General features: G+C 51.7%; 1 protein-coding gene across 1 annotated transcript in view; it reads right to left on the bottom strand.

Moving 5' to 3' along the window:
* Nucleotides 1-5,788, bottom strand: part of LOC144127734 (protein ced-11-like) — a 105,755-nt gene extending 99,967 nt beyond the window's left edge. Inside the window, exon 1 of the mRNA XM_077660635.1 lies at nt 5,564-5,788. Within this exon, the coding sequence (XP_077516761.1) occupies nt 5,564-5,722 (159 nt within the window). The 5' untranslated portion in view covers nt 5,723-5,788. The remainder of the gene's footprint in view (nt 1-5,563) is intronic.
* Nucleotides 5,789-16,193: the final 10,405 nt, after the last annotated feature.

Genomic DNA, 16,193 nt, shown 5'->3' with positions numbered 1-16,193 from the left:
TTCGGGGCGCCGTGACGAAGAACAAGACTGTGTAGAATGAAGTGAGCGACATCGTTTGCGGTAGCAGATTTGAGAGCCGACGTTTCGACGTAACGGGTGAGATGGTCAACGGCAACGATGATCCACCGATTATTAGCCGAAGTAGTTGGAAGCGGGCCATAAAGATCAATGCCGACGCAGTCAAAGGGACGGCCAGGGCAAGGTAAAGGCTGCAAAGGAGCGGCGGCGGAGTGGGGAGGTTTCTTGCGACGTTGGCAGGCGGTGCATGACCGAATGTTCTGACGTACGTAGCGGTACATACCTCGCCAGTAGAATCGCTGACGAAGGCGAGCATATGTTTTCAGTACACCGGCGTGGCCGCATTGTGGAGCGGCGTGAAAAGAGGCACAGATTGTAGCACGGAGGTGTCGAGGGATGACCAACAGCCACTTCCGGCCGTCGGGGAGGTAATTACGGCGGTATAAGAGGCCATCACGAACGGCGCTGTGGTGGGCTTGGCGGCGAAGGGTCCGGGTCGAATGATGCGGCGAGGGAGTGTTCAGGAAGTTTAGCAGCGAGGTGATCCAAGGATCCTTCAGTTGTTCGGAGAGCATATCAGGGATGTTGAACGAAGAGAATTCGTAGGCACAGACGAGGGGAGAGGTTGACTCGCATGGGAGTGGTGAACGAGAAAGGGCGTCGGCGTCCGAGTGCTTGCGGCCGGAGCGATAAATGACGTGTATATTAAACTCCTGGAGACGTAAAGCCCAGCGGGCGAGTCGGCCAGAAGGATCATTGAGGGAGGATAGCCAGCATAGGGCGTGGTGGTCTGTGACGACATAGAAGGGCCGGCCGTAAATGTAAGGGCGGAACATGACAATTGCCCAAATGATGGCGGGACATTCTTTTTCTGTGACAGAATAGTTTGATTCCGCCTTGGTGAGGGCGCGGCTGGCGTAAGCGACGACGTATTCCGGATACCCAGGCTTTCGCTGGGCAAGAACTGCGCCCAAGCCCACACCGCTCGCGTCAGTGTGAACTTCTGTCGGACAGGCGTGATCAAAATGGCGAAGAATGGGGGGAGAGACCAGCAGGCGACGTAAAGTGCTGAACGCGGTATCGCAGGCGGGGGACCAAGACGAAAGGTTCGGGCTGCCGGCAAGAAGCTGCGTTAAAGGGGCGATGATACTGGCAACATTTCGGATGAAGCGGCGAAAATATGAGCATAAGCCTATAAAACTGCGAAGTTCTTTTAAGGTGGTTGGTTTGGGGAAGTCAGCGACGGCGCGAAGTTTGGCAGGGTCAGGAAGAACGCCGTCTTTGGAGATGACATGGCCTAATATTGTGAGCTGCGTTGCACCGAAGTAACATTTTTTCAAGTTTAGTTGGAGGCCGGCGTCAGTAAGGCTAGTGAGTACGCGCTGAAGGCGGTGCAGATGGGAAGGAAAATCTTTGGAAAAAACGACAATGTCATCTAGGTAACACAGACAAGTTTCCCATTTGGGGCCACTGAGAATAGTGTCCATCATCCTTTCGAATGTGGCTGGAGCATTGCAGAGGCCGAATGGCATGACATTGAACTCATACAAGCCGTCTGGGGTGACGAAAGCGGTTTACGGTCGTTCGCTGAAATCGGGACCTGCCAGTAGCCGGAGCGTAAGTCGAGGGATGAAAAATACTCCGCTCCCTGCAAGCAATCCAGTGCGTCGTCGATTCGGGGTAGAGGATAAACATCCTTGCGTGTGATCTTGTTAAGACGGCGGTAGTCCACACAGAACCTGATGGAGCCATCTTTTTTCGTCACCAAGACAACAGGAGAGGCCCAAGGGCTGTGAGAAGGCTTTATTATGCCGCGCCGAAGCATGTCGTCAACATTGTCACGGATGACGTGGCGCTCGCTCGGCGAGACTCGGTACGGTCGCTGACGCAAGGGAGCGTGGGTACCAGTGTCAATTGTGTAAGAGACGGCCAATGCGCGCCCCAAGGAGGGCTGGGAAAGGTCGAAAGAGTTGCGGAAGCGGCAGAGAAGTTCCAAGATTTGGTCACGGTAAGCGGACGGAAGGTCGGGAGCGATGTTACGACGAAAGACGTCGACGGAAATCGGATCGGGCGCTGTCGCACAACAGGCTAAGGCAGTAACTGGGGAACAGGCACGGGTATCGGAGAACTCGGAAGCAAGAGCAGGGTCCAGTTCTTCAATAGAGCCGAGGCATTCGCCGCGAAGAACAAACGACGGGCAAGAAAATGGGTTGGTGACATAGATGGCGCAGGGGCCATCGGAAATCGAGACAACGGCGAATAGAATGAGGAGGCGCTGATGGCGAGTGGCTGCTGCGGTAGGTTTGAAAAGAACAGGGCCGCTGAGGAAAGAGTCGGGGAGGAGCGGAACGAGGGCTGAAGAGGAGGGAGGTATGTCGGTGTCGGCAGCTACAAGAAGCTTAGCGGAGCGCACAGGTAGGTCACACAACGAAACATCACACAGGGGAGAAAGCTCAAGTTCCGCACGGGCACAATCAATCACCGCACGGTGGGTCGAGAGGAAATCGCAGCCGAGGATGACATCGTGAGAGCAGGCGGTCAGCACAACAAACTCGATGGTATAGGCGACGTCGTTGATAGAAACGCGGACCGTGCAGGCTGCGATGGGGTGGATGCGCTGAGAGGTGGCCGTACGTAGTGAAAAGTCAGACAGCGGCGTTGTCACCTTATGAAGTTTGCGGCGAAGAGCATCACTAATTACTGACACTGCAGCACCCGTGTCGACGAGCGCAAGAACGGGGACGCCTTCAACAGACACCTCAATCACGTTAGCAGGAGAACACGGAGGACTTAAAAAGTTGGCAAAACACGCAGTTCTTGCCTCCTGAACTGCGGCAGTCAGTTTTCCTCTGGGAGAGGGTCCGGGCGGCGAAGCATCGGAGAAATGGAACGTCGACAAGGGGAAGGCGAGCGGCGAGTAGGGTACTGGGAGCGATGTGTAGAGGAGGCAGAAGAGACATTAGGCAAGGGCGGCCCGGAATCGTAGCGGAAATTGCGCATGAAATCGCCAGAACGAGGAGATCGCTGACGGCAAAAGCGTGCGACATGGCCCGGAAGACCGCAGGAATAGCATATCGGTCGATTGTCCTCGGTACGCCAGGGGTTCGTAGGGTTTCGGCGGGGTCGACGAACCGGGACCTGTGGCGGGGGTATAGACGGCGGTGGAGCATAAAAGGCCAGGCTGCTAGGGTAGGCGGCAGAGGTGGGCGAGCGCCGTGTACCGGTGACTGCTTCAGCATAGGTGAGCGGCGCTGCCACAGGAGGAGGTTGGGGACTGGATGGCAGAACTGCAGCGACCTGCTCCTGAATAGCACGACGGATAGTGGGAGTGAGAGATGGCGCCAGGTCGTGCGGAGGGCAGACGGGGTCGGGAATGTGATGCAGCAGAGAAAGCTGGCGAGCGATCTCTTCGCGGATGAAGTCTTTAACCTGCTGCATGAACAGGGACTGCTCAGCAGACGAGCCACCAAGGGCCAAGCCAGCAAGACCCCCCGCAGGCGCGCCGGACTGCCGCGTAGATGCGCGTTGCTTTCGGAGTTCGTCGAAGCTTTGGCACAGCTGGATGACGGTAGCGACGGAGGTGGGGTTCTTCGCCAGCAGCATCTGGAAAGCGTCATCGGCTATGCCTTTAAGTATGTGGTTGACTTTATCCCCTTCGGACATGGAGGGATTGACACGCTTGCACAGGTCAACGATGTCCTCGATGTAGCTTGTGAACGTCTCGGAAGGGAGCTGAGATCGAGCACGAAGACGTTGCTCGGCGCGAAGCTTCCGGACGGCGGGGCGGCCGAAAACGTCGGCGAAGCTCGTTTTAAAGGACGACCAGGTGGGAAGATCGGCCTCATGGTTGCGAAACCATAGGTTGGCAACGTCCGTTAGGTAGAAGAGGACGTTGCTAAGTTTCACGGAATCGTCCCACCGATTGTAAGTGCTGATGCGCTCATAGGAGGCCAGCCAATCGTCGACGTCTTGGTCATCGGTGCCACTAAATGGAGAAGGGTCACGCTGGCGCTGCACCCCGTGACAGAGTACGGTGGCAGGGATGGGCTGCGATGGTTCACTCGGACCTTCCGGCATGGTGGCGGAGACGAGGAGCGTTCCACTTCGAAGTCCCAGGATGAGGACCGGGACGGGAACCGAGGCACCTCCACCAAGTGTCAAGGCGTTTATTTGAAGCACAGGTCGGTTGGTCATGGTTGACCGGCGACACGACGGGCACACTCACAGGCGTCGTTCGAAAAACCCAGCTGCACTTCGTCTGCTTCTTCGTTGTCCCGCTTGAACTCGTCCGCTTCTTCGCTGCGCTGCGCCTGTCGGTCCCATTACAATATATATATATATATATATATATATATATATATATATATATATATATATATATATATATATATATATATATATATATAATATATATGAAACCCTCAATTAAAACCAGATAAAAATATAGTGAACCGATATATATATATATATATATATATATATATATATATATATATATATATATATATATATATATATTTCTCGTGTTTCAAACCCGTGAATTTTACTTTGCATTGTATACGCGTGACAAGATCATTTAACTGTTACATACTCTTTTTTTGTTTTGTTATTGTTCTCTTCTGTCAATTTATTCTTTCTCTTTCGACCTTGATTTTGCTCCCCCCTTATGTAATGCCTTCGAGCCTTTAAGGGAAAAAATAAATGAAATGAAATGAAACAACTTCAACGTGGGCTAGATGGTGCACAGTTGAGACAAGAAACAGCGCCTACAAAAAGCATACATAACGGAAGAACTACGGAGGACAAGCGCTAGCTTCATCTGACCTTATTCACTGAGAAACCAGCAAATGTAACGAAAAGCAAGGTATGCGCAGAAAGCAATACCGCACACAATCACTGAAACGGAACAAGATACCACATCTAGGTCTTCAAAAGAATCACAGATATATGGCTAACACAACCTTTTCTTCTCTCTCTTATGTCAAAAGCCTCCGAAACCTTCGATTCCTTAATATCCCTGATCCTGGCTTGAATCTTTAGTTCCCGAACCTTGGTTCGCACTTTCTGCAGTGAAAAAATTTTTTCTGTGCCGAATCTCCTGCCGCTCGGTGACACATGCTGCATTTTGCACAATGTTGCGAAAGATGCGTGTCTCCTTAGCGACGGCACGGATTTATCTGCGCGTTTTATTGTTTTGCCGTCACAAGTAGAAATTACAAATGTATTCTGTGACTGATGCAGCGGCCTTGAATTTGACTACGATTTTGCAAGGGGTTCTCTGCATTAGCTTCGAACCCCGTTGGTCTGCGCCTGAGAGCGTTGCCACAGCAAGGGCGAACCTTCGTCGCATCTGGTGCTGACGGGTTGTTAGTTTTCCTCAGGTATCTGAGAACAGGGACGATGTCGGTGTATACAGAGTCTGTCCGCTGTTCTCAGCTTTTAGGCCTGGAGGACACCCATTTCTTTACTTTCTGAGAAGAGGACAGCTCGCCATAAAAAATTAAGCCTAAATATTTGGGGCACCCGAAAGCGACAAAAAGCTTACCATGAGCTTTATCGTATACAGAAGCGGTCCAATCTGCGGTGATATTGGCAAATACACCAGCGTCTGGAGGTAATAGAAGTAAAGAAGTGCTACACATACAAGCACTTTTCCGCTGTAGGGGTCTTTTAAGGGGCCGAGTCCAAACAGTCTCGAAGACATGTAGGCAACACCGAAGAATGTTATCAGAAAGGCCTCTACACACTTGGAAAAGAGCGGTACATTCGCATTGGTCTGAAAAAGAAAATGAGAGCAATTACTGCTGGAGAGAATACGGTTTACGGTAGCGAACAACTTACGAGATGCAAGCGGTAGGCGCGGTCAATGATTTCCGCGCCGATTAGGAAAATCCACGCCACGCAGACCGCGTCGAGCCTGTTATTTCCGCACGAAGGCCATAGAACGTCGATGCTCAGCACAGCCAGAAATAAAATGTAGAAGATCTGCAAAGAAAAACTGCGTATCAGCACTTTTCCTCACGAACATTTCTGATTGCGAAATGGGCTTTTCGCTTCTACGTAAGGTTTAATTACAACCGACCGCGCGCCAGGCTTTCTGTGCGCATTTTATATAAGGTGACCTCCGTGACTCGAGCGGCCACGTGCCAAAAAGGGCTTCGTATACTAAACAGTATACGCTAGAATTTTCGTCTCGGCTAAACACCGCCATCACCGCCGCTCCGTCAACCGCCACGTCGAAAAACAGATTAGAGCTGATGGATGGTGCTTTAGGTTCTGGACTAGTTGCCCACCGGTGTGAGCACTACGCGATGATGGCTCACTCATCAAGCGCCACCAAGACTGCGCGTGCGCCTCTGGGGCTGAAGGCTTAGGCGCCCTCACGCCGCACACTAGCTTCGCCCACACGGTAATACGAAGACGCTGCTGCTGACGCGTGCGCTGTTCCAGTGACAGCGCAGCACGCTGTTGCCAATGTCTGTTTAGTTTCAGGTACGTGTTCTCCCTCCGCTCTGGCTCTAGGGGCACCCGCGCCGTGCGGAAAACGGGAGATAAACGCATTTCATGCATAACAACTCGAAGGTTCTGGAACATGTGTTCTTTCCATGACCATTTTTCGCAAGCGCTAAAAGAACACGGACAAAGAAGGAACAGACATGGACGAGCGCTTCCATGACCAATGTCGAAACACGCCGGAGATGAAGCGTGACAGTGCGGTGGTCTTGCCAACCTTACGTGTTTGCGCATGCTTCCATTCACGTGAAGTGACTAACAGAATCGATGCGTTCTATAAATGAAGGACGTTTAGCGCCGACGAGAAGTCCCTGCATTAGTTCAGAGCTGTTGTTGGAAGCCGCTTTGGGCCTAACTGGCTACTTTACGACTTTGTCTGGCCATGAAAAATTCAGGTTGGCTCCCTTGCAATTTGGCTGATAGCAAAAAGCAGGTACTGCATTACAAGCAGGCTGTTTACTGAAGACTGAGCATGGTTCTGGATGTACAGAACGTGGACGTGTGGAAGGTGATCCCCATTTATTGAAGGAGGCCCGGTAGCCGCGCCTGGTGAGCCGGCGGTGCGGGCTGTCGATGCTGCTGTCTAGACCGGTTGCCGAGACGTTCCTTCCCTCGCGAACGACGTCGCGCTCCAAGCTTCGTCGTCGTCATCAGCGCCGCTACAGGTTCTCCCTCCGTAGCGCGGTGCGCAATAAGGAAAAAAAACGCCATGTACAAGTTTCTTCATGCCAGTGAAGCTCAGGTCAGAGTTCGTGAAAGCCACCGGGCGAGGTAAGCGAACTCGGGCGGCCGAGCCTAGCTGCTTCGCAAAGGGCGAAAACAGCCAAAACATGAGAATGATGACGGAAGGAACAGGCGGGAAAAGTGATCCAGGAATCGAAGGCAAGGTGGGCGTGCTCCAGTTGTATGGCCTATTGGTGGGGCCGGCAGTTGGTTTGAAGTTGGGCGGGAAATGCCACGACCGAAAATGCAGCCGCGTGGGAATTTACGGCCGATATCTTATGTGCGTTGGCCCAGTCGGTGCGGACGAAGGTATGGCGTGGGAAGCCGCAGCAATAGAAGTGAAGGCGATGCCTCGGAAGCTGGCGACAGCGAAACGACGGCGGACTCCACTGGACTTGCGGTGTGCTGCTTGGGGCACGGGCTTCCTTGTAGGCAAGTAGTCGAAGCGGGCGACGGGTTTTACCGGCTGTCTACAAAAACGAGCCCATTGTGGCGGTGGGACCACTTGCTGAGAACAGAGGGCCCAGGTTCGTGACGAAGGGGTTGGAATGGGAAGGAAGCACTAGTGCTGAGTCCATTGGTGGTGTTGGATTGGGCACGCTGTAATGCGTCGCAATCATGCCACCACCTTCGGTGGCTGTGTCGTGTGTCGCTGAGGCACAGTCCCTCGTGAAGGCACTAGGTGGGCAGGGATCCAAGGCATGTGGCTGGGGTGACGCATTATGCGCGACAGGGCTCTGGTGTGGCGTGCATGAATGCCTCACGAGAGGAAGGCCTAATGGGCGCACTGTGGTTGGGCATAAGGTACCAGGCGAAAAGGCGACGGTAAGCGAGTTGGGGCCCGGGTCGAGAGAGAGCTCTGCTGGTGATGGTCCAAGGGTAGGCGCGACAGTTGGCTGGCCACAGGGCTGGTGGATGGGCGTCCGTTGCCGAAGCAGCTCGGTTAGATAATTCGTCCAGGTGTGGGGAGTAGAGTGGCGACGCCGCTTCTGAGTCCGGAACAGGAGCGCAGGAAAGCGGCGGTAGCTAAAGTATGCGGTCAGGCCCTTCTTGAGCTCGGCGTAAATGCTTGCGCCAGGAGGCAACCGAATTTTTGCCATTAGTAGGAGTTCGCGGCTGGCGTGCTGGTAGCGCAGAACATGGCTAGACACGTGGTTAACGTGAAAGTACGGTACATCAGCGCCAGTCTAAAAACGGGGTCCCTGGCATAGAACGTAGGCAGACCGGGCAGCCGAGAAAGGAAGGAGCGCTGATACGGCTGGAGCAGCTCACCGGATACAATGGAAAGCACGCACATGGCGGCGAGACGAAGTTGTCGAAAGCAGGGCGCAAACAACGGGCGTATAGCAGCAAGGCCAAGGGGAGGCATAGGACGAGCAGGAGAGGATATTGCCGCGAATATTGCAGTGCTTGTTCGTGTTTCGAATCTGCCGCCACCCCACTTAATCGCTTTGTTTGCGACACAAGACGGGACTAGGTTTATCTCGAATGATTGCAGCCAGGCAGAGCTGATTCTACTATGTTCCGGAATGTTCTAGTAACTTTGCACGCTTTATCTCGAAAGTTCGCTATCAGCTTTAAATTGAGCACGGCCGACAGCGGCGGGCATTCTCTTCGACGACTGCCGGGCACGCTTGTCGCTTCACCGCCGCCGAGTGATTCAGTCCATTTTGGGTGCAAGCCAGCCCAAAAAACAGTTCTCTTTCAGAAGACCCTTTCGTCCGTCTTCATCGCTGCTTCGACTGCCGTCACCACTACGTGACATCTGGTGGAGATGCGGGGTAGCCTTCCATGTTCCGGGCGCCCCCTTCAAGTCGTGAAGCCAGCACTCAGCGCTTCGCACCCAAGGACGAGACAGCAGCTCAGCGAGCCAGCCGACGTCTCCAGGGAGAAGAGCCTGAGTTCGGAAACTGCCAGACCACACCAGATAGCGAAAAGACGCTGCTACGAGCAGCGCAATCTCGCCGAAGATGTCGACACCGATCATACTACAGTAGCCGCCGGTGCCGCCAAATTGCAATGGATCCCTAGGCAAAGACCCTGAAGAATGGTTGGATCAATTTGAGCGCGTGGCGTCATTCAACAAGTGGGATGATGCTGCAGAAATTGGACACGTGTTCTTATCATTGGATGGCTCCGCACGCACATGGTACGAAAATTACGAGTCGTCCCTTACGACGTGGGAGCTATTCAAGAGAGAACGACTCCTCGGGTCCAGGATCCAGCTTCCGAATGAGCCCGTCCGCGGTTACGTCGAGGAGATGAAGCGCCTATTTCGCCGCGCCGACCCCGGGATGACTGAGGAAAAGAAAGTTCAGTTTTTAATGCACGGCGTAAAAGAACAACTCTTGGCAGCCTCGTCCGCCAGCCGCCAAAAACAGTCGAGGAATTCATGAAAGAAGCCTGCACGATTGAGAAGACCCTTGACGTCCGAGCTCGGCAGTACAATCGCCCTTCCTCGGCCTGTGCAATCCAATCGGACACGACGGCCACCAACAGCGACAGCTTGCGGGAAGTTATCCGCGAAATTGTCCGAGAGGAGCTAAGCCGCTTACTGCTATCCTCCCCACAGCCACAAGCAGAGAATCCAATGGATGTGGTATGGGAAGAAGTGCAACAGGCACTTGGAACCACGACGGCCACAGAACCCCAGGCCATGACCTACGCCACTGCAGTAAGGACTGCTCAGCCCCAACGACAACCCCTACGTCTTCCCCGAAATGAGCCACTTGTTCCACAACGCCGCCTCCCAGCCCCCGCCCACCTAGCCCATGACCGACGATCAAGCCCCAGGAAATGCGACGCCTGGAGGACTTCCGACAACCGGCTGTTGTGCTTTCATTGCGGTGAGGCCGGCCATATTCTTCGTCACTGCCCGTACCGACATATCGGTCTTCGAGGATTTGCCGTTAACGCCCCACGACCACGCTTCGGCAGACGTCCGCAGGAAATCGGCGAGTACCTGCGTCGAGAGGAGTACACGCCGAACCGCTTTTCGCGCTCACCACCGCCGTCAACCTCGCGCTTTGCGTCGCCACGCCGCAGCTACGCAGCCGCGGTACGAAGAAGGTCTCCCAGCCTCCGTAGGGGAAACTAAAGGAAGCAACCTCTGGAGGTGAGGTTGCTCACGAGCGAAACACTGAAGATCCTCCACCGACCACGCCCCATGAAGACGCTGCACCCGCTACGCCGCATGAAGAACCGACACTCGCTGCACCGATGCCGCACGATAGGCAACCCCGACCACGACGCAAACTGCCCTCAAAACGACGCCGCCACCCTGAAAAGCTTCTACCACACGCCCCACCCGCGATTCGCATACGCGATGAAGCCTTGACCCAACGCCGAGAGCGACGTGCAATGCAAGAGCCAGGACCTCCGACTTTGAAGGGACTGTCGACGGCTGGAAAGTTACCGCTCTAGTCGACACAGGAGCCGATTACTCTGTGATGAATGGTACATTCGCTGCGCAGCTGAGAAAAGTCAGAACGGCTTGGGACGGCCCACGGCCACCTCATTACGCCATCAGGACGATGCACAGCGCGAGTGACTGTCAAAAGACATACCTATCCTGCCACCTTTGTTATGTTACCGCAATGCTCCCGCGAAGTGATATTGGGTATGGATTTCCTTAATGAGCATCAGGCGATCATCGACCTCCGCTCCAAGCAGATCACGCTTTCGACGGACAAAGCCATCGCTTCGATGAGAACTCGGGAAAATCACGTTGCCCTAAGTGTCCTGGAGGAAGAAGTGAGCATCCCACCCCGATCAAGCGTTATCGTGACCGTAGGCGCCACGAAAGCCATTAACGCTGAAGCCATCATCGAGGGGAACATGCAGTTGCTTCTAGACCGAGGAATCAGCATCGCAAGAGGCATCGCACATTTCCGCAATGGCCAGGCCGAAGTACTGGTGACTATCTTCAGTGAAGAATATCGGCACATTAACAGAGGAACGATGACTGCTTTCCTCGACGAAATATCTTACGTACGAGACTCCTTCGCCCTCTTCGACCCCTCCGCAGAAGATTCGCTTGACAAAAAGTACTTGCCCCCTTTCGACAACAACCCAGCCCTGCACCAGAACCGACAAGACCAGATCCGCAATCTGCTTCAAAGCTACAGTTAGTGTTTTTCGACATCGCCGAAGGTGCGACAGACGCAAGTTGCCAAGCATCGCATTATAACGGATCAACACGTCCGCCCTCTCCGTCAAAGCCCCTACCGTGTGTCACCGCGAGAACGACAAGCTATCCGGCAGCAAGTCAAAGAAATGCTTCGCGACGACGTCATCCAGCCTTCAAACAACCCATGGGCGGCACCGGTTGTTCTAGTGAGAAAGAAAGACGGCGTACTTCTTTTCTGCGTGGATTACCGCCGCTTGAACAACATAACAAAGATGGACATCTACCCCCTCCCCCGCATCGACGACACACTGGACCGCCTCTGCAACGCCAAATATTTCTCATCGATGGACCTCAAGAGCGGCTACTGGGAAATTGAGGTCGACGAAAGAGATCGCGAGAAGACAGCCTTCATAACTCCGGATGGGCTGTCTGAGTTCAAGGTGATGCCATTTGGTCTCTGTTTCGCACCAGTGACGTTTCAGCGAGTAATGGATACAGTGCTGGCAGGCCTGAAGTGGAAAATTTGTCTGGTATATTTAGATGACGTCGTTGTCTTCGCCTGGAACTTTGAAGAGCACCTCGAAAGACTTCGGGGGCGCGACACCGCTCAAAGAACAATGTTGAACGCCCTTCTCACGTTTCAGGCGCTGTCATGCTGGCTACCTGTCAGCGCATGCCCTTCCCGGAACCTATCAACGCCCGCATGCCTCGTTCCCGCTTCCGAACCGGCGCACCATATTCCCCGAACGGCATCCGACTTCTTGCCGTGGCACTGCATTCCCGATCTGGCGCTCGGATCCCACTTCTCCTGGCAACAATATTCAATTACGTCATCGGTCACGGGACTCGGCAGGCGCTCCCTACTTAAGCCACTCGCCGACATGGGCCAGTTGGGGCGCGACACCGCTCAAAGAACAATGTTGAACGCCCTTCTCACGTTTCAGGCGCTGTCATGCTGGCTACCTGTCAGCGCATGCCCTTCCCGGAACCTATCAACGCCCGCATGCCTCTTTCCCGCTTCCGAACCGGCGCACCATATTCCCCGAACGGCATCCGACTTCTTGCCGTGGCACTGCATTCCCGATCTGGCGCTCGGATCCCACTTCTCCTGGCAACAATCTTCAATTACGTCATCGGTCACGGGACTCGGCAGGCGCTCCCTACTTAAGCCACTCGCCGACATGGGCCAGTTGGGGCGCGACATCGCTCAAAGAACAATGTTGAACGCCCTTCTCACGTTTCAGGTTAGTTATTTAAGCCTCTCTAAAGAATATCGCAGCAGTAATCGTTGCTTGATTTCGGTGTCGTGCCCCGACAGCTTGATGTGGCGAAGGTTGTTTACTCGTGCTTGTTGCGGTGCAGAAATGCTCGCCGCACTCCTTGAACTGGTGCTGTTGATTTCTGGTGATGTCGAGCTTAATCCGGGCCCTCCCAGTTCAGCCGAATTCGAATCTTTGATGGAAACAATAAAACAATTACAAGAAAGTCAGTCAACTATACTGCACGAAATTCAACAGCTTAAAACCGCACAATCCTCCCACAACGAATTACTAGTGTCCGTAACAAACCGCGTTGCGGCACTAGAAGCAACACATTCCCCAACACCTACCTCTGAACATAGCGCTACCGCTCAGATCAAGAAAGATATTGCCGTTCTTAAAGCAGCAAGCACTGATGCAAGCAACAGGCTACGCAGAAATAATCTTATTTTCCTTGGCTTAAATGAGACCAAAGACGAGACATGGCAAGATTCAGAACAAGAAATAATAACACTGTGTGCGGACAAACTGAATCTTCATCTTGATTCCAGAACCATTGAGCGTGCTCATCGCATAGGTAATATCGCGGAATCGAAGCATCGCCCGATAATAGTTAAATTCACTCATTTCAAAACTAAGGAAAACATCCTTGCATGTGGAACTAAACTAAAAGGCAGCAAAATTGCAATCAGGGAAGACTTTGCGGCTCCCACGCGGATGGCACGTTCAAAATTATTGCAGTTTATCCGACCACAGAAATGCCCCTTCAAACTTCGATTCGACAAGCTTCACGTTGGTGACAAATGTTACGCTTTCGACTCCATTTCTAACAGCGTGATAGATATCACCCAGATCACTGCAATCACTCCCGAAAGCAGTTCTACTAGCGCTACTTCTCCGCATATCAATAACTGACGATCAGTTCGGCTTACCGTATTCCCATCGCGGCACCAACCACCGTCATGCACAAGTGTTAACATCGGATTCACGAACATACGCAGCATCATACCTAAGCGAAATCAGCTGCTCAGCTTCGTTGAAGATATTGATGCTGACATCCTACTCTTAACAGAAACCTGGCTGAACGACAACATTAGTGACAATGAAGTTTTTTCTTATAACACAAATTACACATTATACCGGCGACATAGGAACTATCGGAGGGGAGGGGGAGTTCTCGTGGCAGTTAAAAATTGTTTATCATCTTCACTCATACGTCATGACGGAAACTTAGAACTTACATGGATACGTATCGGCAATGCGCCTCCCAAGGCGATCTTTGGCATATGTTATCGGCCACCTGACTTCATCCCGTCCTTCTGTGACCTATTAGATCAGGCCCTAACCGATATTGAAAAAACATTTCCTGGCATACCTATCTTTTTATTTGGCGACTTCAATTACCCTAATATCAATTGGTCTCTCATGTCTACCTCAAATGGTTCGTCAGCCGACTCCAGACAATTTATCGACCTAGTGCTAGATCATTACCTCCAGCAAATGGTATCATGGCCTACTAGAGGCGATAACACTCTAGACCTCCTGCTCACGTCATCCCCCGATAGTGTAACAGGTATAAATCTCCTGCCCGGTATCAGCGATCACAACCTGCTTCACATTACCATTTCATTAGCTATCAAAAAACGATCACCCGCAAGAAAACTAATCACGGATTACAAAAGAGCAAACTTTGAAAGCATTAATCACGGACTTGATGAGTTTTTGGAAACTTTCCACAGTTCTTATTTATCTCGCACGGTAAATGCTAATTGGGAGTTGTTTAAGAACACATTAGTCAACTTAAAAAACCAATACATTCCTACAATTCTGGTAAAATCTGACAATAACAACCCCTGGTTTAATAAACGCCTCAAATCACTACTAAATCGAAAAAAACGACTTTACAGGACTGCAAAGGAGAATAACAATCCTGAAAAATGGAACCAGTACCACTTATGCGTAAAACAGTACCTAAAGGAGCTAACTGAGGCTAAGAAGAAATTCCAAACATCTGACTTGCTTTTAATTCTGAGATCCAACCCGAAAAAATTCTGGCGTCTTCTATCGAACAAATCCCGTCCTAGCCAAATCGAACTCGCAGATCCCGGTGGCGACACTCTTGACGCTGAGAAATGCGCATCCGCACTAAACGACTACTTTGTTTCTGTTTTCACGCCCGCTAACATCACCCCTGTCAATCACACACCTATCATTCGTTCGCACCCCATGACAGAAATAGAAATTAATGCACAGGGCATATCAAACCTCATTAGCTCACTTCCGCTGTCAGTATCAGGTGGCTGCGACGAAATCAACAGCAAATTGTTAAAAAACACTTCATCATTGTCGAGCCGCATACTCTGCCTAATCTTTTCCCAATCACTGGACTCTGGGAACATACCTGACGACTGGAAAAAAGCCCGAATAATACCGGTTTTTAAATCAGGTAACCGTTCAAGCCCATTTAACTATCGCCCAATATCCCTGACTAGTATTCCTTCAAAACTCTTTGAACACTTTATAGCATCTAACCTTATGGCACACCTTGAATCAATTAACTTCTTCTATCCTCAACAGCATGGTTTCAGGAAACTATATTCATGCGAAATGCAACCAGCCGAATTTACCCATGATATATTGCAGTACATGGATTACCATTACCAGATCGATTATATCTTTTTAGATTTTTCGAAGGCGTTTGATCGTGTCCCTCATAATCACTTGTTGCTAAAGTTGTCCGGCCTTGGTTTAACACAAAAACTGTTATCATGGTTAGAGCACTACTTGAAAGGACGTGTTCAGTGCACATGCGCTAACAATTACACATCTCCTCTCTCGAGCGTGACATCCGGTGTTCCTCAGGGCGCCGTGTTGTCCCCATTACTGTTCTTAATTTACATCAATGATCTGCCCTCTAACATCAAATCTAAACTGAGGTTGTTCGCCGATGATTGCATCGTATACCGCGCCATAACTAACCAAGACGACACGTGCACCCTCCAACAAGACCTAAATGCTATCTCACTTTGGTGTGAAACATGGCTCATGCCTTTAAACACGACCAAATGTAAAGTCATGACATTTTCCCGCCTTCACAACCAGATTAAGACACCCTACTACCTCAACTCTACACCCGTTGCCTACACATCATCATACAAATATCTTGGCCTGCACATGACACCATCGCTATCATGGGTTACACATATTGAAACCATTTGCTCCGAAGCCTCACGCGTTCTCGGCTACATGCGGCGTAGTCTCTCCGACTCATCCTCAGACCTTAAAAAACTAGCATATCTCACATTCGTCAGACCAAATCTTGAATACGCATCAGCCATCTGGAACCCGTCACAATCATACCTCGCCGCTAATCTCGAAGCCATTCAAAACCGCGCAGCACGATTTATCACCTCGAACTATTCAAGAAATTCCAGCGTCACCTCAATGAAAAGAGACCTCGACTTGCCGTCCCTCGCATCACGCCGCATCATATCTCGTTTGTGCCTTCTTCACACATTCTATTATCACCCACGGTCCAGACATGAGCTACT

Source organism: Amblyomma americanum, chromosome 4, assembly GCF_052857255.1.
Source record: "Amblyomma americanum isolate KBUSLIRL-KWMA chromosome 4, ASM5285725v1, whole genome shotgun sequence".
Lineage (NCBI taxonomy): Eukaryota > Metazoa > Arthropoda > Arachnida > Ixodida > Ixodidae > Amblyomma > Amblyomma americanum.
This window is presented reverse-complemented; position numbering and strand designations above follow the sequence as displayed.